This window comes from Rattus rattus, chromosome 4 (assembly GCF_011064425.1).
Source record: "Rattus rattus isolate New Zealand chromosome 4, Rrattus_CSIRO_v1, whole genome shotgun sequence".
Lineage (NCBI taxonomy): Eukaryota > Metazoa > Chordata > Mammalia > Rodentia > Muridae > Rattus > Rattus rattus.
Genome location: NC_046157.1, coordinates 57517115 through 57540334, shown reverse-complemented (window position 1 = coordinate 57540334; position 23220 = coordinate 57517115). Strand labels below are relative to the sequence as shown.

At 43.8% G+C, this 23220-nt stretch overlaps 1 protein-coding gene and 1 pseudogene across 1 annotated transcript; one reads left to right on the top strand and one right to left on the bottom strand.

Moving 5' to 3' along the window:
* Window positions 1-2068: 2068 nt before the first annotated feature.
* On the bottom strand, window positions 2069-17460 carry Mrpl39 (mitochondrial ribosomal protein L39). Its single transcript, XM_032900504.1, has 10 exons — window positions 17345-17460; window positions 16600-16806; window positions 14590-14729; window positions 13184-13283; window positions 12747-12814; window positions 10246-10358; window positions 7965-8030; window positions 6895-7048; window positions 3229-3276; window positions 2069-2172 (listed from the first exon to the last, which is right to left on the bottom strand). Exons 1-10 carry the CDS (start codon window positions 17406-17408, stop codon window positions 2122-2124), a joined length of 1011 nt encoding a protein of 336 aa, XP_032756395.1. The 5' UTR covers window positions 17409-17460; the 3' UTR covers window positions 2069-2121.
* Window positions 17461-19678: 2218 nt separating this feature from the next.
* On the top strand, window positions 19679-19809 carry LOC116899812 (annotated as a pseudogene).
* The last annotated feature ends 3411 nt before the right edge of the window (window positions 19810-23220 follow it).

The window sequence follows — 23220 nt, the reverse complement described above, 5'->3', positions numbered from 1 at the left end:
CTGTTGCGGTTAATAAATAACGCCTAACCTTTTTAACCTGCTCTTGTGCCAGCCATGCATGGCCCTGTGGGGTATCTTTATCCATGGGGTATCTTTATCTCAGCGGTTCTAGGATACCACCAAGTACTCTCTGACCCGGGCAGTCCAAGAGCCGTTCTAGCATGGCACCTTGCCACACTGGTCCCTAGAGTTAGTTACGGCACCGGAGGGCCATATGGGAACTAACCATAATTTACCTTTGGTTAACATCTCTCCCAGCGGCTCTCTACTAGCTGCAAACTCTCTAGTTCCAGCTACCGAGTAAAATCAGGGCTCTATAAACTGTAACCTAACAGATTTATATGTTAAATTATCAGTCCAATACATCCACACAGTAAACTCACAGACAATTGATAAAGACATAAACAGCCCACCTAGATAAGATAAATTGACCTATAGAAATCCATCCCTTAAGAAATACATATATACATAACTACCTAGGGCCATTTAAGCTCACCCAGATCTGGGTCGGATCTGGGTCCTTCTTCTCGGTCTCCGTCTGGATTCTCCTCCTCCTTTCCCTCTCCCACCCTAGAAAAGCTTTGCCCCGCCTTAATTTTTAATGTCCAATCATGGTCTAGACATAAATCGTGCCAGCCCTCACCTGCATATAGACATCCAGCTACTCAGACCCACTAAGTACCGAGAAGAACAACTGCACAGCTATAGAATGCTACAATTCTGTAACAGCAAAAGCGAGGTCCAAGTGTCCTGCACAGAGTGGGGCCGGGGGGTGCAGAGCTTCAGGTTAAAATCAAACAAGGACCAGACTGTCAGACGTGTCAGCCATGTCAGCTGCCGGAAGCCAAGTGGACTCTTCTGAGTCCTGATAGGAAATCATTCTCAAAATAGAATTCCATATCCAGCCAAACAGGCGCTCAAAGCCAGCACAGCTAAAAGCCAGTTTAGAAACCCAATTCACCTTGCCTTACTGATTCTCCCCTAGGAAGGACTCTAAAGATCAACTCCAGGAAAATGAGAGTTGGGCAAAAAATAGTCTAAGGAGAAAAAAGACACCACACAGGGGAAATAAGTTCTTCAGACAAAGCCTGGGCACAGCTTCCATGACTGTTCAACTAGAATAGGAAAAACATTTTTGCTTTGTCAAAGTCTTCCAAAATACCAAACAACAACAAAAACCCCAATAATCAAAGTCTGCTCAAAGGTGTGATGAAGCAGATATTTTCAGGCACTGCTGGGGATATCCCTTCTCAAACTTGATGCAGGTTAGGAGGTAAGTTATGAAAAGGGATATAAAGCTAATTCTGTTCTAGGTCTAAAACTGCCATGTATTCTTCATGGCTGGCCATGGTTAAGTGCATACAAATAGTAATCAAAGTGTAAAAACTGGATGTGATACTCCATGTCTTAACTGCATGGAAGTCCGTGAGTATATGTATAGACTTTGGGTCTAGTTAATTTTGTTAAATATTTGTTTTATTTGCAACATGTTTATAATAAAGTTTGTTACAATTACATATATATGCATATTTATGTATATGTATATTTTTAAATCTAAAAAGAGAAAAGCCATTTTTAGAGGCTAGCATCTTGTAGCATCTAACAGCACTACCAGAATGCAAGTTTATCCAGGATTCCTGTGAGGGGCAGCACCTATGGGATAGAACAGACTTGGTGGTGAGATCTCCTGCACTCCTTGTAGATGGAAGAGAAACAGTCTTAACAGCTTGTGGGAATTAAATAAAATACTCGCACCCTAATTCTAGCACTTGGAAGGCAGAGGCAGGATTGCAGAGCAAGTTCCAGGTCAGGTTTAACTCCATACTGACATACCGAGACCCTGTCTCAAACAAAACAACAGGGAGGTGGGGACTTAATGCATTGGCACGCAGTGACTGACAGCATCTCCCATCAATAACCACACTATTTTGAACAAGGATGTTTACTATTCCACTCTTTAAACAGCAAAAACTGGCACATAGTGTATTTTTAGATGCATCTTTACATGGGGAAGGGGCGCATGGATCTCCTTAAAGAACTGTATCCACAGAGCAGAAACAAACGCACATTGTATTAAAAGCTTTTATTTTAATTTACTATACATATTTAAATTTTCGGACACTACTGGGTGGGTGCGGTGCTCTCCGTCTGTGTGATTTCATCTTCGGTTACCTGTGAAGACACCAACATCTTTACCCCCTCCTCCGGCTCTCTCAGCTCACCCTCTGCACAGCTCAACCCACCACTCCCCTCCTATGAAAACGGCCCCGCTTTCCCTCAGGCATTATTAGAGGATCAACAACAACAAAAAACAAGTACAAATCCAAGATAAATCATCAAGTGTGCCCATTAAAACTATATAATCAGGGGTTGGGGATTTAGCTCAGCGGTAGAGCGCTTGCCTAGGAAGCGCAAGGCCCTGGGTTCGGTCCCCAGCTCCAAAAAAAAAAAAAAAAAACTATATAATCAGAGGCATATTACATGTAGGTTTCCCACGTTTCTCACCTCACCCTATTCTCTCATCTATAAAACACAAGCATTACTAGGAGAGAAATGAGCCAAGTGAAACACAAGGTATTCTTCATCAGTGGGTCTTGCTGTGGGCACGTCTGTTTGAAACAGACTGTACAGACCGAGTGCAAATGGACACTAGGATGTCCCATGCCCCTGTCCCATGGCACATGTCTGTCTCTAGGCCTTAGAGTTCAGAGGGTGACTGGGAATTAGACTAAAGCAGGAAGAGCTGCTGAGGTAGGTGTCACTGGGCAGCTATCAGACAATAAGCGTGAAAGACGTCATTTTAACACTTTTATGTAGGCAGCCTAAGCATTAAAGACATGTTTGGAATCTAGTTTCCAGGGCATTTACACATGTGACAGTCATGCCAACTTTAAATCTCAGAAGTCTTAATTTTTCAAATACTAGTTAAGTTCATAAAATTTAAGGGGGGGGGGGGGGACTCAATTAGAACTGACCCAGCTACTAAGAGCAATTGTATCATTTCTCTTCCAGTTCTGTAGTGTGATTCGCATGCTGGTAACAAATTTAAAGGCAGATTCATCCCAAAGACCATCGGGATGAATAATTAGTGAGACAAATTATTAGTGTCTGTTCTTTTTTTTGTTTGTTGGTTTGTTTTATTTTTGGTTTGTTTTGGTTAGGTGTTGGTTGTTACTTAATTTCTAAGAAGTTTCTTCATAGAAAGAAATTTCTGAAGTGGAAACTTACCATTTTCCGTGATCTTTCCAATAGCTTGTCCCAGACTGTAAACTGTGCCTGAAAGAAAAAAATTGCTATAAATGACATACGGAGGGAAGCTGGGATGTTTGGATTTATTTTATCCTTACATGTGTGTTTCGCCTGCAGAGATGTATGTGTACCATATCAGTGCCTGGTGCCTGGGGAGGTCAGAAAGGGGCATCAAATCCCTGGAACTGGCATTAGGAACCGTTGTGAGCCATTAAATGGGTGCTGGGAGTTGAACCCAGGTCCTCTGCAAAAAGATGTACTCTTAACCATCAAGCCATCGCTGTAGCCATCCAGAGGAAGTAAGTTCAAATCTTTACATAGCATTATTAAAAGATTGTGTGTGCATGTCTCTATGTGGGCATGTGTGGTGTGTGTGTGTGTGTGTGTGTGTGTGTGTGTGTGTGTGTGTGCGTGCACGCGAGCGAGTGTGTGTGTGTTAGGTTTCCAAGAAAGCTAGAGGCCTCAAAACCTAGGTTGGAGCCTCCCTGTGTGGGTCTGTAGGTGCTGAGTCATCTCTCCCATCCCTTCACATAGCTTTGTAAACCCAGTGAGAAGATGTGCAGATGTGTGATACAAATCTGAACTGTGCAGGGCACCCTCTGCTTGGCTCGGACATGCTATTCCTCCTCCTCCTCCTTTGTCCTGCTACCTCATTTCCATCCATCCCTGAAACCATTCTTTCTAGGAGGAAGCAAGGAGGGTGCCCCACTTCCCCAAACACTATAGTTCTTTCCCTAAATAGTCTCTCTCAGCCTACAGAAGCCACCCTTTAAGTCCTATCACATGCAATCAGAGGAAGCCATTAGGACCAACTGCACTGCTCTGACACTGGCAGACCCAGGATTCAGCAAACTAAACCACCAAATAAGCAGAAAGTTAACAAGGTGACACTGGGGCACATACAAAATGAGCTCAGAAAATCTCTAATAAAAGGCAAAATTTTTAACTATCTACATGCAAACCCTTCTAAAGGAAACATGGTATGCCAAAGAAAACTAGCCCTTCCTGAGGCCTAAGGAACTGGTACAGAGACCTTATTGTGTAACTGGGACAGAGCAGACAGAAGGAGGGGCCTGCAGTGATGTCGGCAAGGCAAGCAGGGTAGCCACTGCAGAGCTCTGTAAAAAAGCCAGAGTGAGGTTTGTTGGAGGGAAACGACTGCCAAGTTGGGGCATGAATTAAACAATCTGTATATGGTACACCCATAATCCCAACTTTAGGAGGCAAAAATAGGAGTCAGAAGATCAAGGTCACCCATATCTACACAGTGACTTCAAGGTCAAAAAAAAAAAAGGAAACAATGGGCTGGGTCAGTGGCTCAGAGATTAAAAGCATTGTGTATTCTAAAGAACCCAAGTTTAATCCTCGCACCCACATGGTGGCTCATAACCATTTGTAACTCTAGTTCCTTGGGATCCAATGCCATCTTCTGGCCTCCACAGACCACATGATGCAGATACACATGCAGACAAAGCACTCACACAAAGATGCTTTAAAGGAAACAGAGTTGTGACTACACATTACAGGCCACACTATGGAGTGTGAAGTCAAAAGTAGGAGGGCGTGGTAATCCAGGTGGTCGTACGCTGCTATGCAGTGGATAGCTTAGAATCAGAGTGTGTTCTGAGCGAGGGGTCAACTTACTAGTGACTGGGAAGGAAGAAAGAATCAAGAATATTTCAAGTAAGACGTGGGGAAACTAGGGCAAGAAGCATAGCATGCCACACGGTGTCATCAGACTCGTGAGAGTCAGGCTCTGATTCTATCATACGGTCATCCCTTTCAATAGCAGTCTTGACTGCTACAGCTATAACCATGTTGCGAAGGCAAGACGGTGCCTCCCACACTACAATCTACCAAACTGTTTCAACTATGGTAGCTCTTCTTCCCTCCGGCCCAACCTCAGGCTCTGCGGATTTGAAAGATTTGAAAGAAATGAAAAGATATTTAAATAAATGAAAAATATCCCATATTAATATATTAGGAAAATGAACATATTGAACATATGGTGGTTTAAATATGCTTGGCCCAGGGAGTGGTCTTATTGGAGTAGGTGTGGCCTTTTGGAGGAAGTCTGTCACTGAGGGGGTGGGCTGTGAGACCCTCTTACGAGCCACATGGGAGCCAGTCGTCTCCTGTTCGCCTTGCCTTTAGAACAAGAACTCTTGGCTCCTCCAGCACATGCTCCCGCCTTGATGCTAATGGACTGAACCTCTGAACCTGTCGTCCTTTCTAAGAGGTGCCTTGGTCATGGTGTCTGTTCACAGCAATGGAAACTAAGACGAAAGGAGTAATTCTCTCCAAACTGCTTGGGCGGTTAGAGAGATTTCTGTTATGCTCTCGACATGGTTAGACTAAAGTTAAATGAAATGCAAAGCAATTACAGAAGTTACATTTTTATAACAATATATATGCATATATGTTTAGAAGCTTCTAAAACTGAGTTCATATTGCTTCTGTAAAGGTCCTTAGAATAAGGTATCTCTCCTCCACTCAATTTTTCCACCCACACCTACACCCTTCCCCCTCTGAAAGCACCCTCCCAATCATGTCCCCTTTCTCCTTCCTATCATGTTCTACAATCCTTCCCTCCCCACCCACCACTGCCCCCCACTCCTAGCTGAGTGACTGAGAGCAGGGGCCGGATGTCAGCTTTCTTTAAGGGTGGGTGGGACCCTGGTAGGTCTACCATTCTAATGACGACCTAAGAGCCATGAGTATGTGGGCAGCACAAACTGGACTCAGTGAGAAATAGAAACATACGGCACAAACCTGGGAGGGTTAAAAGATAATGGATGTGAGAGGAACTAAGGGAAGAGGGGACATAAATATGACCAAGCATTCAATTAATAACATTAATTAATAAAACACATTGGCCAGGCATCATGGCACATGCCTTTAATCCCAACTCTTCAGGAGTAGAGGCTGGTTAAATAGGACAGCCAGGGGTATGTAGAAACTGTCGAAAACAAGCAAATATATTGGGGAAAAAAATGCAATTTTGACAAAGACAATAAAATGGGAGAAATTATTCTACCTTCTTCCGTGCCCTTTTTATACTAAAGTAATGACCACTGAGGTATGGGAGATGGGTGCGTGGGAGCAGTGGAACAGAACTGAACGTGCAGAAGCAGCCCCACCCAGACCACTTTCCTACAGCGTGTTCGTGCCCTGACTGAGACATCCTGTTTTCTAAGACATCGGCCCTGAAGAACGCATCCATGGGTGCATGCGACCTATTATTTCTCATACCTGCAATCACCACAAAGCCCAACGTTTACAAAGGAGTGAAAGGAAAAGCTTGAGCAAGAAGTAGGGGCAATGTGGGAAGAGGCGACGTAGGAGGTCCAGGGCACCCGGAGGCCTCACTGGCTCACAGGCGCCCCATGCCTCAGTGCACCATCACTTTTTTCTCCCACTTTGGAAAATTAAAATATCATCTTGATTTGATTTAATTTTTCCATCAACTGTTTCTTCCTTGAATGAACCTTTACTCCTAAACGAGTGTGTTTTAAATCCTGAAGACCCTAGGAAAACTATTAGTAGAACACAGGAAAATGAAAATGCATGTTCTTCGAACCTTCATAGTCAAGTCCAGACTCAACGCATCCCCGACTCAGAAGAGTCGGCTCTGGCTTCACTTACTCTCAAGTGGACGGGTAACGAGAGGCCCTGAAATCTGCGCACCAGGCTGGGCTGGCTGCGGGGAAGATTGTGGGCCGCTGACACTTCATACTGGAAACAAACACTTGTTCTCGGAATAAGAGGGCCTTCACTCACATCAATGAAGTCACCGATTCTGGTTTGATATAGAAAAATAAGACAGAAAACCTTAATATCAAATCACAGTAGTTTGAAAAAATCTACTCCTTACTGCTTTATCTCAATTCAAAAATAATCTGATTCAATCCACCTGTCACCACCCTTGATATACAAAGTCAGGAGGATAAATTGGAAATTATAAGATAAATCTTTTTCTTACTTAGGATTCATACAAATATAAAGGATTTTGAGTCATGGAACACATCATGCAACTTGTCTAAGCCTAATACCTTCTACCCTTACAGTAACTCACAGTAGCCACATCTATAATTCTGCATGCAGACACACTGGGCGCAGACATTAAAGGCTGTTTCAGGAAGAAAAAACCCTGTGACTGTGGAGCCGGGGAAATCCTCAGTTACAGGAGGACTCGCTGTGTGTGTGTAAAGACGGCCTCAGAACCTGCATAAAGCCAAGCAAAGCTACACATGCCTGTGACCCCAGTGTTGGGGACTGAGGTAGACAAATCCTGGACCTCACTGGCTAGCCACAAGCTTCCTGTTCAGTGAAAGCCATGTCTCAAGGGATAAGGCAGAGGCCAGAGAAGACACTGTCTTCCTCCCTCTGAATGCTCACACTGGGGAGTGTGCATCCATGAGCCCCTGTTCTCTCCTTCTCTCCCCCTCCCCCTCCTCCCTCGTGGACACTGCTCTCCAATGGAAAACATCAACACACGCAGTGGCTTTTCTTCATCCTTGCAACACAGTACATTCCAATTTAACTCACATGAAACATAACAAATTAGCACTCATAGTTCTACGCACAAAGCTCCCATGTCACAGAGTGAGGTCATGACAGCACAGGACAGTCCACAAGCATCTCCTAAGTGAACACACTTCGCTAGGCCAAGGTCAGGCTCACAGTAGCAGAGCTGCCCAATTTTAGATTCCTACCTGTGTAACTTGACTGTTCTCTCAGGATTCTGAGATGCCTTCTCCTCTATGAAGTCCACTTTGTACCTGAAAAGCAGCACACACACAAATTAAACTCTAAATGGAGAAAACATCTAGAGATGCTTCCCTCTGTTGGAGCTTCCTCCTCATGTCCCTGCCTCAGGCTTCAATCCCACTGCTCCATCAAACTCTTCTCAAAGTCACCTGCTTGTTGACAGCCAAGCAGGCACTTCTGACCCTTCACTTTTGCTCACCATCCCTCACAGCGCTTTCCACTGGCCTCAGGGACACAGCCGCAGCCTACTAGCCCTGCTCTTTACCCACCTTCCAATTCCCCTAGCCTACACCCTCATTTTTACTTAGCCATCTGCCTGGAAGTAGCTTTCTTGACTTACAAGTGTTAGCTTCCATTGATGCAGTTAGAGTCCCCACACCTCTGCCCCAATCCATGTCTCACTTCTGTGCTAGAGTCCCCAAACTTCCTGACATCCACCAGTGTATTTGTTGTGGCTGATTTTGTGTGTCAGCTTGAACAAGTAAGAGTCATCAGACACATGACCTCAGATGAGGAAATGCCTCCATGAGATCCAGCTGTAACGCATTTTCTCAATTAGTGATTGATGGAGGAGGGCCCAGCCCACTGTAGGTTGTGCCATATCCGAGCCAGAATCCTGAACACCAGAAAGCAGCACCACTCCGTGGCTTCTGCATCAGCTCCTGCCTGACTTCTTCCTATCTTGACTTCTTCCAGGGATGAACTATCACCTGGAAGTATAAGATGAATAAACCTTTCCTCAACTTGCTTTTTGGTCATGGTATTTGTATTAGCAGCAACAGAAAACCCTAAGTAAGACAATATTCCATAAACTCCTTAAACCCCCGGTCACCAATTAAACAAAAAGTCTCCTTATTTTCAAAATCCATCATTTTTTTTTCATGCATTCCTATCTTAATATCATAACACAACCAACCATTCATGAGTCTAGGTGAAAAACCAGAGATTTCCTTGATTCTTTTAACACCACTGCTTCACCAAATCCTACCAATTCTACTGCCTGAAGTCATTCGGGAAGTGCAGTGGGAGTTGCAGTGGAAGGCGAAGTGGGAGGAGCTGTGCAAGGGCAAAGTGAGAGGTTCATTGGGGAGGTGCAGGGGGCAGCGCAGTGGAGAGCACTGGTTTACCGCTGTCATCCTTCTTCTGCCAGGCACCCATGCACATGAAGGTGCCAAGTCCTTGAATATGTCTTTCCTACCCCTCCTTGTCCTCTTCGCGTCACTGATGGTGCCTTCAGTTCTCTCAGAAGCAGGAGGCCCAGTCACTACATGGCCATCCACAGTCCAACGTTCTTGTCCTCCTGTACTTTCCAAAGCTCTGCGCCTTCTCCATCACACAGTGAACATCACACGCTAAAAACACTGCCCAGAATGGGCTTCAGTCAATCCTTTGGAAAACACTGTCTTCTAACCTCTGGGGCTGACTGAGTATCTTTCACATCAGCATTCATTACTGTCTACAGGAGACACTACAAGGTATACTGCTTTTCGAGATGCCAAGCTAGATAATGAATTGAGGAGCCTCTTACACTAGCTCAAGAACATATGACAAGATATTCCCATACGAATGTGAATCCACTGCTACACACCTAAGGAAATTCTAATGCATACCCTGTCCTATCCAAGGTCAACACTGTGGCTTTGGGCTCTGGGGGAAAGGCTGCCCAGTACACAAAATAACGCACAGGTTATCCCTTCAGAGTGGAAGGAAAGGGGAAACACCTATCTAGATAAAAAGGGAAGGGGCAGCCTAAAACCAGAAAACTAGAACATGAGAAGGTTATTGAGAGAGAAGGGACCACTTTTCTCAGAAGCCAGCAATGGGATTAATAAATGACAATATAGAAAGAGCAATGTATTACAGAAAAAGAAATCTCAGGGAAAAAAAAAATAGAATGATGCCTTATAGAAATCAAATATAAAAATTCCTGGGGAGCATGGGAGTGTAAGAGAGCCACAATCCCAGGAACTCCAAATACTAAGGGAGGACAACGAGAAGTTCAAAGTCTACCTGCAGAACTCAGTCTCAAAATCAAAAGTAAAGAGAGAGCTGGAAACATGCCCAATGGGAGAGTACTTGACTAGGACACACAAGTCCCTAGGTTCAACCCCAATACAGAAAGAAACATATATAAGAAAAATAAAATAACAAAACTTAACAGCTGAGTTCTCCTCGTTAGATGCTATTCTTGGAGGTCAGCCTGTTTGAAAGGCAGTCAATGCTTACTTGTTATGTTGAAATATTTCTAATGCCACTTTTGCATCAACTTCCAGAGTTTCAAAGGGAAGGTCCCTATATATTAAAGTATGGGCATCTTTTGTGAAAGAACGTAGGTTCTCCTGAAAAAAGAAAGAACTAATCATTAGTAACCATTCACCCAAAGCACTTCACTGTAAGTCAGAGGACAAACCACATATTTAGTAACACAGATCTAAGGTTAAACAAAGGGAAAAGGAAAAACTAATTTATTAGGACATTTTCATTCATAGTATTCCAGTATGTAGACCAACACATTCCTTCAATTCCAGAAACTAAGAAATGTATAATGTATTATATTGGTGAGTAAAAACTGTTAAAGACAGATCTGCAGAGAAATTTTTAACATTTTACCCAAAGCATAAAAATAAATGCTGACTACAATTATAATGCAATGAGTAGAAACACTAATAAGCCATGAGCCCTACAGACAGACACTGCTTACACATGACTAACACTGAGTTCAATAAAGCACGAGAAAACATCACTGTCTTCGTTCCTCAGCTTTACCGGTCGTGTGATATAGGATATTTAATCTCATTGTGAACCCCGAGATTGTGAACCTGTTTCTTGTTATGAGTGGCTCAGCCCTAGCACACTTTAACCCGAGAGGTAAATGAAGGCAACAAGAGGTCCTGAGGTCGAGTGAGCAAACCGCTGGGCGGGGGTGAACACAGGAGAACCCAGGAACAAGAAAGGAGGGTCTCGGAGTGGAAGGACAGTGAAGACAGCATGGAGGAGGAGGAGCTCTCCCCTCTTCAGAGACGTCGGTGAAGCAGGAAGGTCTGCTGGCTGCCTCCCTAGGCTTTCACCACATCATCTGGCTCCTGAGTCTTCGTTTGGCCAATCGAACATTAAAGGCAACAGTTATATAGTGTCAGCAAATCCCAGACCATTCAGGACCACCGTTATTTACGAAGCAGACAATAGAGACTTAGCTGACATACATAATTATGTGTCATTGCTATTTGGGTCAGTTTTTCATATCTAATCTCCCACCTTAAAAAACAGTTATTGATCTAATCTGTATGTCTGTGCGTGCAACTGCCTACAGAACCAGAAGAGTGTGTCAGATCTACTGGAACTGGAGTTACAGGCAGCAATGAGTGCCTGATGTAGGTGCTAGGAACAGAACCCAGGTATTCTGTAAAAACAGCAGGTGCTCTTTAAATTACTGAGCCATTTCTCTGGCCACAGCTCCCTCTTGATATGACTCGCATATAAAAAACTCTCAAACTCTACGCTAGAACACTGTTGTGCGTGCGTGCGTGTGTGTGTGTGTGTGTGTGTGTGTGTGTGCGTGCATACTTGTGAAGGTGACGGGTACAAGACGGGGCCAGAAGAGAACGTCAGGAATCAGGTGTCCTGCTCTCACACTGTGTCCCACTGTGTCCAGTGTTGGCCACAGGACCTGAAGCTGGGCTGGTGATCAGCAAACCCTCAACAATGCCGCCCCATCTCTGCTCCAATACTCCCTACAGTGCAAGGGGCTGTAAGCAAGCAGTCACACGGAGCTTTTCACACGGACACTAGGCATCTGAACTCAGCCTCATGCTCATACAGCAGCTTAGGATTTTCATCACTGTGATAAAGCACCATGACCACAGCCAACTGGAGGAGGAGAGGTTTATTTCTCTCATACTTTCACATCACCACCCAGCATCAAAGGAGGTCTGGGCAGGAACTGACAGAGGCCATGAGGTAGTATTGCTTAGTGGCTTGCTCAGCCTGTCTTCTTCTAGCTCCCAAGGGAGCCAGCCCAGGGATGGTACCACTCACATGGACTGGGCCCTCCCACATCAATCACTAATTAAGAATGTTCTACACAGACTTGTCCAAAGGCCAAGCTGGTGGGGGCATTTTCTCAATTGAAGTTCATTTTTCCCCCTATGAATCTAGCTTCTGTCGAGTTGTCAAAAACCTAGACAACACACACTGCAAGCCTTCTTACTGTGCCATCTCTCCAGACAGCTTTCAGAATGGCACTTCCAAAGCTAGGCATGGTGGCACACACCTTTAATCCCAGCACTCAGGAGCCAGGGGCAGAGGCAGGCAGAGCTCTAGGAGCTTGATCTCAACCTGATCTGCACAGTTAATTCCAGGCCAGCCAGGGCAATACTCCCTGTCTCAGGCAAAAAACTAAACAAACAAACAAAAAAACTGAAAAAATAAATAAAAAAGAGTCAAGCTAGAATAAAACTAAAACATCTGACTTCACTATTATGAATGTTCTGATACAATCATATATATCACAGATAAGCTGAAAGTCACCAGTAGACTGATAGGGAAGGACGAACGGGTGGATGGGAGAGTCATGACTGGCAGGCAGACAAACGATGATGCTAGATAGGCAAATCCTCTTCCAGAGACTGTCTGGAGTGTCTTCGACGTGCAGCACCGTGAGCGCTATTAGCAACACTATTCTGGCAGAGAAGACAGATTCGGAGAATAATGTTCCAGAGCACACTTACTTTGGTTGGCATCCACTCATCCAGTCTCTTATCCAAAGCGACATCATAGCAGAAGGCCCCAGCAATTACTGTAAATGCAACAGCAGGTCAGCAGGTCAGCAGGTCAGCAGGTCAGCAGGTCAGCAGCTGACCCATCTTCCCACTTCCTCCCCTCCCACAAATTCAATTTAGCAATAATCTTAAAGATGAAAAAGAAAAAAAATCACAGTGTAATTCCATGACACCTGTATTTAAGAGTAATTAATTTTATTCTTAATTACTGACTTATCAAATTATTCACACTGCATCCTAACAGAGTGATTTTATTATCTATACTAAATGAAGAACATGAATAGTCTTATACTAGATAAAATCAGAAATAAACTCTTTAGATAATCAAAAGTAATTATCAAAACAGTCACAGATCTGAAAAGCACAGATACTGATGTGTACTTTACCAGGAACGTCAGGTGCTCTGACCAAGCTGACCACGTAGTCATCTTTGAATGCCCTTTCTAGTACACAGCCCATCATCATGGCACAAGAACGCCAATACGCCTAAAGAAAGAAACACACAGTGCGACACACTGCGATTCACCCAAGTCTCTACAGCATAAAACGTAAACCAACGCTTCGCTTAGCACATGCCTTTCCAACATCTCCCATTCTCCTCCTAATACAATCAAAACCTATTATGCTTTTGCCAAAATACCTAGGTTCACATCCAGACTTTACCTTAGTCAAACTGTGGAAGTTCTTATCATTTATTCACGGGAAAATGGGGAGAAAAGACCTACTCCTCAGAGTTTGAGATTAAATGTCTACCTATAATCACTTAGACCAGTAGCTCATGCATAATAAATACTCAGTGTTATCACTGCTATGGCTGCTATCACTCTCGTTTGTCATTTCTTCGTTTATATTGTATGTGTATCTAAGTGTTTCTGCATGTGAGTGTCTGAGGAGGCCAGAAGCCCCACAAATTGGAATTCCTACAGGTGGGGGTCTACAAACACCTGGGTGCTGAGAATGAACCTAGGTCCATTGCAAGAGCAGCAAGTGCTCCCAACCACTGAGCTGTCTCTGCAGCCACCAAGCAGGAATCTAGTGCACCCAACAATAATATAAAAATACTGTATCCAGAGACACTAGCCAAGGGATGCTACAGCCTAGAGGATTTTGTCAAGTAGAACCAAGTAGGTTCCACAGAGCAGACAGCTTTAACTGAACCATAAGATAAAAATACAATTCTAAAGGGGAAACAACGTGATCTGCACTGAAGGAATAGCATCAGCAAAAGCAGGGGGCAGAATAAAGTGTAAACCGGCAAGGACTGGCAAGGAAGAGGGAGAAAAGATCCTGGAGGTAAGAACACTAAAGCAGCAGGCTGGAGGCCATCATTCGGGCACCAGAAAGCTATGTCGCCTTTACCAGGAAGGCAGGTACTTCTGGGATAAAAAAACATATATACCCTGTAAAGTCACTAATAAAACTTAATAGAACTCTAAAAGGTTATATTTTAAGCAGTAAAAACAAGAGGGTGAGGGTAGAACAGACTCAAAAAGCTGCTAAATTCACCCACTGAAGATGGTGATTTCAGAACAAATTCAAGTTATGTCAGTAGGAGTGGAACTCCCAATGATATAGCGGGTTATCAAAAGTTATGAGCATAAATGGCATGCCCTATAGTTTTCTCAATCCAAACAGAGGCAAGTTGACACCACTAGTGTTTTGTCCTAAGCTGACCAGTAACACATATCTAGTAGAGTACCACATACGAGTCTGGCCATATGTTTAGACCATTTACTCCACAGAACACAGGTTTGACTTAGAAGGAGAAGAACAAACTGGAGGGGGCAAATACCTTATTCACTTCTCTTGGATCAGGGTCTTTGAAAGTAAGAAATTTAATCTCACAAGACTTGGTCAGAGGTTTGTACATGTCCCATGGCTGTCCGTCCACAAGAGCCAGGATGGACTTCTTACAGTACCACTCACTCAAATCTAGGAATATAAAATTGATTTATGATCTAAATGTTAAAAAAATCCAAGATGAAAAGTTACATGTTTAAGTGCTATAGTATAAAACAGAACAATGGAAGCAAAATTCTGGGGATTATTTTTGCAGAATATATAACTATATATATTATATTATTAAATAATATATTATATACATATTAAAAAAATCAACACACAAAGATATCTTTAACAAAATTACCCAAACCTTTAACAATATTTATTAAAGCTAAGTCTAGTTGGAATTTAATCTACCAATTAACAAAATAATCTTCAAAGAGCTATAATTAAATACTCAAAGAGAAACAACATGAATACATGGATTGATGCACTCACAATTTAAAAGAAAAGGAAAATATATCTGTCTAGTCAGGGCTTCTAACACTGCGACCTTCCAGAATCATAATTCATCACTGGAGAAAGTCAAGCAGGGCTGGATCCTGGGAGGCAGGAGCTGATGCAGAGGCCACGGAGGAATGCTGCTTACTGGCTTGTTCCTCATGGCTTGCTCGGTCGGCTTTCTTTTAGAACCCAGGACCACCAGCCCAGGGATGGCCCCACCCACTACCGGCTCAGCCCTCCCCCACTGATCATTAATTAAGAAAATGCTTTACAGCTGGATCTCATGGAGGCATTTCTTCAACTGGGGCTCCTTCTCTGATGACTCTAGCTTGTGTCAAGTTGACACACAAAAACCACAATATCTACACACACACACACACACACACACACACACACACACACACACACACACACACGCACACATAAATATGCTTAAATTATCCTAGAGTCTTGCTCCCAAACCACCTTTCTTCCATTATCCCACGACACAAACATTTCAAATTAAATAATACGGGCACCGTTGTAAAACTGTAAATGTGAATTCACTGCAAACCAATCACCTCTAATGTGTTCCATTACCTAACCTAAGAAAAGTCTAACCCTGAGTACATATCTTACACATAGTCACAAAAATTATCAAACTCTAATTTGCCTAACATATCAACTAGTACGTAAGTTCTGTAACAAAGGTCTTGGCGGCCATGATGAAGGTGACTCAGAAACCTCATCTCTGCATATGGTGTGTACAGAGTTCCTTTGGGGCCTTAGACTTGCCTTACTCTCCTCTATAATCTCCTCTGTCTACCACACGCACGTGCTAGGAAATACAGGAAAACCGAATGAGTAATTATCATCAGTGCTTGTTTACTGCTAGAGCGGAGGGAGACTGAGTGCACACGCCTTATCTAGAGCCAATGCTGTCAATCACTGAATGGCATTATTACCGAGCCTTTTAAAAGTTAAACAGCAGCCAACCATGCCTATCTACTATTTGGGAGATATTTCAACTTAAATATCATATCTATAGAAGCCCTATCCAAATGTCTTCAGTACCTTTATACCCAAGGATCTAACAACAGAAACGAAACAATTAACATTAGCATTCACTATACTTACATTTCCATTCATACATTTAGTACCTATACTAAATAAAACCACAACACAGGGGACAAGCAGGAAGGAGATGAGACATATAGTCAGTTAAAAAAAAAAAAACTAAAAAGAAAAAGGCAGAAAAAACAAAAACTTAAAAAAAAAACCCTCAAATCCTTTAATGAGACCTGCTAGATAAATGCTCCCAGTCATATTCTGGCAAACTTGGGAGACAACCAGACAACCTGTACACCACAGAAATGCTGCACTAACTATCCACAGTCCCCACAAAGCAACAGGGATAGAGGGTGGCAATGTGGCATGCCAATAAATTCTATTGCTTCACAAAGTAATTACAGCATTTCCTCCTCTGCAATGTTCTACAAAGCTCGAGTAAAATGGTCAAAACTGTCCTGTTACTTACGCATGGCACAACTGTAGGGAGTTGAAATGTTTTTATTCATCACGAAGACAGTGCCAGGATCAGTTTTCCCAACATGCTTAACTTCGATCTTCTCCGTTCGGGGAGTTAACGATAACTGCCTACTTTTCTCTTTATTAAACAGATCGTTCCGCATTTCTGTCAGTTCCGCGGGTGACAGCTCGGCAGCTGGCGATGTCGCTATAAATCCTATGAAGAAATGAAAGAGTGAATAAATGAGTAGCCTACTATGGGCCTGTAACAAGTACAGAGAGCGGTAGAATTTTGCAGAACATACGTCAAAAATCCCACTGGAGCAAACTTAAACCACTTTACAACGTTAATAATTTAGGATTCAACAGCGAAAAAAAAAAAAAAACCTCTGGGCTCTGATTTAGTCTCATATCACCACCGATGTGGCGTCCCAAAACCAGACTCAGTGGGAAGGAGAGCAAAGCTGTGCATGGAAAGGATCTGGGAAGAAAGCTCCAGGAAAGCGGAAATTCCATGCCCAAACTATCAATATCTAGCATAAGAAATGCTGAACTTTTCTTCCAAACTCCAATGCAAGGGACTTGGCTAGGCAATCACGAGTACTCAATCCCTAGAGGAGACTGGGACATGTCTGCAGGAGACTAGGACTCCTTCCTAAAAGTTCCACAAGAGACGCCCATGTCCGCATCCCTCCTCTTCCCTCCGGTTTCTGCACCCCATATTGTCTTCCCAGACTGAGAACGCAAAAACTCACGCCAGCGGGCTCTGCCGCCCATGCAGGGCCGCCGAAGGGCCACCCTTCCCACTGTGGTAGCCATGGCTTCCGAGGCAACCAGGGGAGTTCGGCGCCCGGGTCCTTCTCTTCCCTCTTCCCCCGGAAACCCGGAACACGCGGCGGAGGTTCCGTAGGATCGATCGGCTCGGGACCGGATGCTGGAACTGCGCAGCGCCACGCGGGGGCGTATGCGCGCTTCTCCGAGGATTGCGCAGCCTTAGCTCTGAATATTCTCCTCGGTTCAGGGGTGAGGAGTAGCCCAAGTGTCTCCTGGACGGAGTTGTCACACATTCGCCTTCGTTTCACCAGGGTTCCAGTTTCCGGGCAGAAAAATTAGAGGAGGACTTTTTGCGTTGCTTCTTTGACAGTCTGGCCAGCCACGCTGGATAAAACTCTAGAGGGTGGAATTAAAGAGTTTTGCAAAAATGAGTTTTGGATCAGCTGCAGTGGGTCTGAACCCGGGTCACCATTTAATCCGCCACATCACTGTGCTCTTGGAAACACATCGTGTTGGTTTTGGAAAGAACATCCTAGAACTCTTTTCAAATCATGTAGGCACGTCTGCACGGAGTAAACGGGGATCTGCGTGTAGTCCGTGGATGTATCCCAAAAGCATATATCCCAAAAGCGCAAACCATGCTTGGCGCTCAGCAAATATTTGTTATGACTGTTCGTAAAAAACACTACTACATCTAACGCCTTTGTGGTGCCAGCATGATACTACTGTTGGAGCAACATTCTACACTTCTGCAAAGCTCAACCAATATCGTTCTATAAATTTACTCAGGGATTTACACATGAGCCCTACTCCTCACTTGTAGTGGAGCACACCCCCACCAGGCGGAAGGGTCAACTGGGACACAAATACTATGCTTTGTGGCACACAAATGTGCTGTCTCCTTCGCCCAAATAATATATATTTACAATTGCATGGGGAACGGTTAAGACATAGTCTCTCTCTCTCTCTCTCTCTCTCTCTCTCTCTTTTTTTCTCTCTCTCTCTCTCTTTTTTAATTTATTCTGTTGTTATGAGTACACTTGCTGTCTTCAGACACCAGGAGAGGGCATCAGATCCCATTCCAGATGGTTGTGAGGTTGCTGGGAATTGAACTCAGGACCTTTGGAGGAGCTGTCAATGCTCTTAACTGCTGAGCCATTTCTCCAGCGCCACCTATCCTCGTCTTTAAGGTAAGAAATTTAAGTGACAGATGCCTGCAATCCCTCCTCAGGAAGGCATAGGGAGGAGCTGGAGAAGCCTTAACTACTTAGCACACCTTTTCTCAGCAATAAAAATTCTCAATCAACCCTGGAAAAGTGTGTGTGTGTGTGTGTGTGTGTGTGTGTGTGTGTGTGTGTGTGTTACTTCCTTAAATGTTCTATGGTTCCCCTGAAAGCTTTCAGTTTCACAGCTTTTAGAGATTGTATCCATTTAGCCCCACCTTGAAAGACCATAGTTCAGCGCCACATTTAAAACAAGCCTCTAAACGTTAACTTAAGAAAAACTAATCATAAGCACATCCGCACATGGCTGACTGGCGCATCTACAATTGCAGAAAGTATTTGCTGGAAGGATGCCACAGGTGACAGCGGCCAACAAATACTGAGTATATGCTAATTATAAAACTACTTATTAACCCACGGAACTGCCTTCAATAGGTGTGATGTCATTTGCCAGGCAACATTTGGAGAGTTGGAGAGACCTACCCAAGATAGACTGTTGACCAAGAACTCCATATATATATATAATCTGTGCACCTGTTGCTTGCCTGGTTCTAGAGAAGGTCAGAAGACAGCATCACATCCCTTGGAACTGGAGTTCCAGAGGGTTTTGAGCTGTGAGAACAACTGAACTACTTTTCCTCCTCTTCCTCTTCATCTTCTCTTCCTCTTCCTCTTATCTTCCTCTTCCTCTTCCCCCTCCCCCCTTCTCATCTTGGACACGGGATTGACCAGGCTAGCCTTGAACTCAGAATCTGCCTACTCTGCCTCCTGAGTGCTAATCTAAAGGCATGTACCACCACACCCATTAAGGAGGCTCTCGTTGCCAAAATTCAGGACAGTTTCTCCCCCTCCTTTTATTATTTTTTTTAATTTAGCATATAAAGTCTTAGGATTCATTGCAGTAATTTCTTGTCACTGAACATTTCCAACATTTCCCCTCCCCTCCTTGCTAGACTCGCCAAGTCCTTTCCCCAGATAATCCCCTCTTTGCTAACACTGTGGTTTGAATTGCTGTGTGTTAGTGGGCTCCTCTGAGGAACAGACCCAAAGGCAGAGTTCAATACGAAAGAATTTTAGTAACAAGGAGAATTATGATAAGAAGTTTAGCCATAAATGCTAGTCCTTTCCCCAGGGAGACATGATGTGTCTCCCTGTTGCACACAGCAGCCTTCTTTGGTAGTGTATGTAGCCTGTTGCCTATATGGGTTGCCTTGAAGACAATTTTCTGGCAGTTAGTCAAGTCTCTGATCTCAATGCTGTCCTATTCTAGGCTCTAGACATGTATGTGGGATGCCTTTGGGTAGCCTGCGTGGCCATGATTCACATTGGTCAGGTTGATTGTTACGCCATTCTGCACCAAGCTGCAGAATAAGGAACTCTGAGCCTCATGATTGAAGCTCACATTCCTGGCTGCCACAAGATCCACAACTCAAAGAAGTGGGGTTTCACCAGGTTTAATGCCAATGAATTTGAAGCAATGGTTGATTTGAAGCTGCTCATTCCTGATGGCTGTGGTGTCCAATATATATATATATATATATATATATATATATATATATATATATATATATATTTTCACCCTACCAAGTCATGTTCAATAATAAATCTTACATTCAGACTGTGGAAAAGCACATATATACTAAAAAGTATCAAGTCCATAGTAATTTTCAAAATTAAATGGCAGTAGGGAATGAAGGAAAAGATTTATTTACCAAGAAAAGGGTGCTGGATAATGAATGAAAAACAACCAACGTTCTGCAACTATCAGAAGTGAAGGAAAGTGTCATGGAACACTAAAGAAAGGTAAGTTGTTAAGTGTTTTTGGCTCAAACCTTTAATCCCAGCACTTGGGAGGTAGAGGGAGGAGGATCTCTGAGAGACTGAGGCCAGCCTGGTCTACACAGCAAGTCTGGGACCTATCGGTTACACAGTGAGACTCTATCTCAAAATCAAAACTAGACAGAATTGGCTTGGATCCATTTAAATAACCCGTGTGCAGGGGCGTAGGTATGCATGTGGAGGCCAGAGGTCAACTTCAGCGTGTATTTTAAGCATTGTGCAGCTTGTTTCTTGAAACAGGATTTCTCACTGGCCTGGAACTCCAAATAAGCCAGGTTGCCTTGCTGTCTAGTCCATGGAAGCCAACCCTCTGCCCGCCAGTGCTACAGGCACAAAGGTGTGCTTCCACATCTACCTCTTCTACACAGGTTCCTAAGCTCGAAGTCAGCAGCTGATGGTGCATGGTGAGCGCTTTACTGACAGGTCTGTCTCTCTAGCCCTGAAAGTCACCTAATCTTAAGTATCATTTAACCACAGAGCAACCCATGTCCCTTTTCTGTGGGGCAAATGTTGTGTGCTGTCCCCAAAGCCTTTGATTTTGTTTTTCAAAGATTTGTACCTTGAATCTCAGCATTTGATTTTACTTTTCAAATTAGTATATATTGATTGAATGAAAACTTAAAAAAAAACTGTTAGAAGCACAGTTCTCCCTCTCCCTCTCCCCCCATCTCTCTCTCTCTCTCTCTCTCTCTCTCTCTCTCTCTCTCTCTCTCTCTCACACACACACACACACACACACACACACACACACATGCACACACGTATACATGCTTCTTGAAACTTCTCTAAACTAAACCAACTACATAACTTTATTTTCACTCTTTTGATCCAAATGCAACATACCAAACATATGAGTCTGTGCCTGGAAAAACTGTACGGCATTTGTTAGTGGAGTTCTGGGAGGAACAGAGCTCAGCATGCAACCGGGAGCAGGCAGAGTTCAGCAGGCTAGGATTTTAATCGGCGGAAACGCCTGTGTGTTAGTTAAGTTTCTATTACTATGATTAAAGACGAGCAGAAGCAACTTGAGGAGGAATATTTCATCTTACAGCTCCCTGGTCACGCTCCATCACTAGAGGAAGTCGAGGCAGGAATCCAAGACAGGGATCTGAAGGCAGTCATTCAAGCAGAAGCCAGGGAGGAGTGATGCTTCCTGGCTTGCTTGCCCCCTGGACTGCTCAGTTTGTTTTCTTATACCCCTTACCCAAAGGTGGCACCACTGGAAATGGGCTTCACTCGCCCACATCATTAGAATGAAAATGCTCGGTAGGCTTGCCTACAACTGAGCTCCTGAAGGGATTCCTTCAATTGAGATCCCCTCTTCTAAAAAACCCTAGCTTGTGTCAAGTTGGCAAAAAAAGCAGCCAGGACAGCTCTGAAAGAAAAGAACAAGCAGCCAGGAAAGGCTGACTACACGTGAAAGAAAAGGAGGAAAATTAACTAGATACAGTCTTCTTGACCACGCAGGCAGTCTAAGGAAGATTTGTCAACACCCTCATGGCCCACGAACCTTGAATCAAAGTCCACCATGAAGGGCATCTCGGTCTCCCTGGAGCTAGCTTACCTCAGCATTCCTTCCACATGCAATGTTCTACTGGGACCTGCCCCTGAGAAGTGGGATTGTAGCCTCAAAGTATGCATGGCAATGGGTTTTAGAATTTATTAGACGGTAGCAGGAATGAATAAAAAAGGGTGTACCATCTCACGCTAGCGCCGCCTACTTTCCTGGCCTCCATGGCGAGCCCCATGAAGTGACAGCGCATCTCGTGGTTAGCAGTCATAAATTCCTATAACCCGGTAAAATCAAAACTCTAGAGGCTTGTAATTTTTCAGTTAGATTTGTATTAGTAAATTCTCACCCCCCAAACGTCCACACAATAAACTCAGAGCCAATTGATGTTGATATAAACTGCCCACCTAGAAAAGCCAAATTGTCCTGTAATTATCCATCCCTTATATGATATTCATAGCTACCTGTGGCTATTTCAAGCCACACAGACCTGGGTCGTGCCACACGGACCTGGGTCGTCCTTCTCTTCCACCACCTTCTTGCCTTCTCCCTTCTCTCCCATCTCTTCCGCCTCTAAAAACTCTCAGCCCGCCCTCTTTTCCTGCTGGCCAATCACAGGCTCTTGCCTTAGCTTTCGCCTGCCCTCACCGGCTTACAGATGACAATCTACCGTTAGACGGCTGAGGGTCAACAATAGTACTTATAATTGGACATCTATAAAGTGCACGAAATAAGCTGCATTTCATAAGTCAAGTGATTTAAGGAGCAGTTGATATGATTTTACATGCCCCTTATAAACACGCCCCGTGTGTGTGTGTGTGTGTGTGTGTGTGTGTGTGTGTGTGTGTGTGTGTGTCCCTGCGTGCACCCATCAAGGTTCTATTTCCACCTGACTTAATGATTCTTACTGCTGTGAAACAACAAAGAATGAAAAGCAAATAAAAGGCGTATTTTTTTTTTTCCCCTCTCTGCTGATCTATGAAGTTAAATGGCGTGATTTCTCTACTATCGTTCTTTACCAAGTTCTTTGTGAACTGACTTCCTGGGAGTCTGCCTGTGTGTGCCGAGCATCTCTGGAAATACAAACGGCAGTTGAATGTAAAGATGTACAAAAGCCAAGGGATATAGCTGAGTAGTAGAATGCTTGCCTAGCATGCACATGGCTCGGGGTGTGATCCCAGCACTGCAAAAAGATTTTTAAAAAAAATAGAACGAATATGTATGTACAATGCAACAGACCCCTTCAATCCCTCCAGTTTACAATCCCTCCTTAAGCCCGAAGAAA

Coding starts and splice junctions, on each gene's coding strand:
- Mrpl39 (XM_032900504.1), bottom strand. CDS start 17,408: ATGGCTACCACAGTGGGAAGGGTGGCCCTTCGGCGGCCCTGCATGGGC. Junction 16,807..17,344: donor GGGCGGCAGAGCCCGCTGGC/GTGAGTTTTTGC, acceptor ATTTCTTCATAG/GATTTATAGCGACATCGCCA. Junction 12,815..13,183: donor CAGAGCACCTGACGTTCCTG/GTAAAGTACACA, acceptor TTGCATTTACAG/TAATTGCTGGGGCCTTCTGC.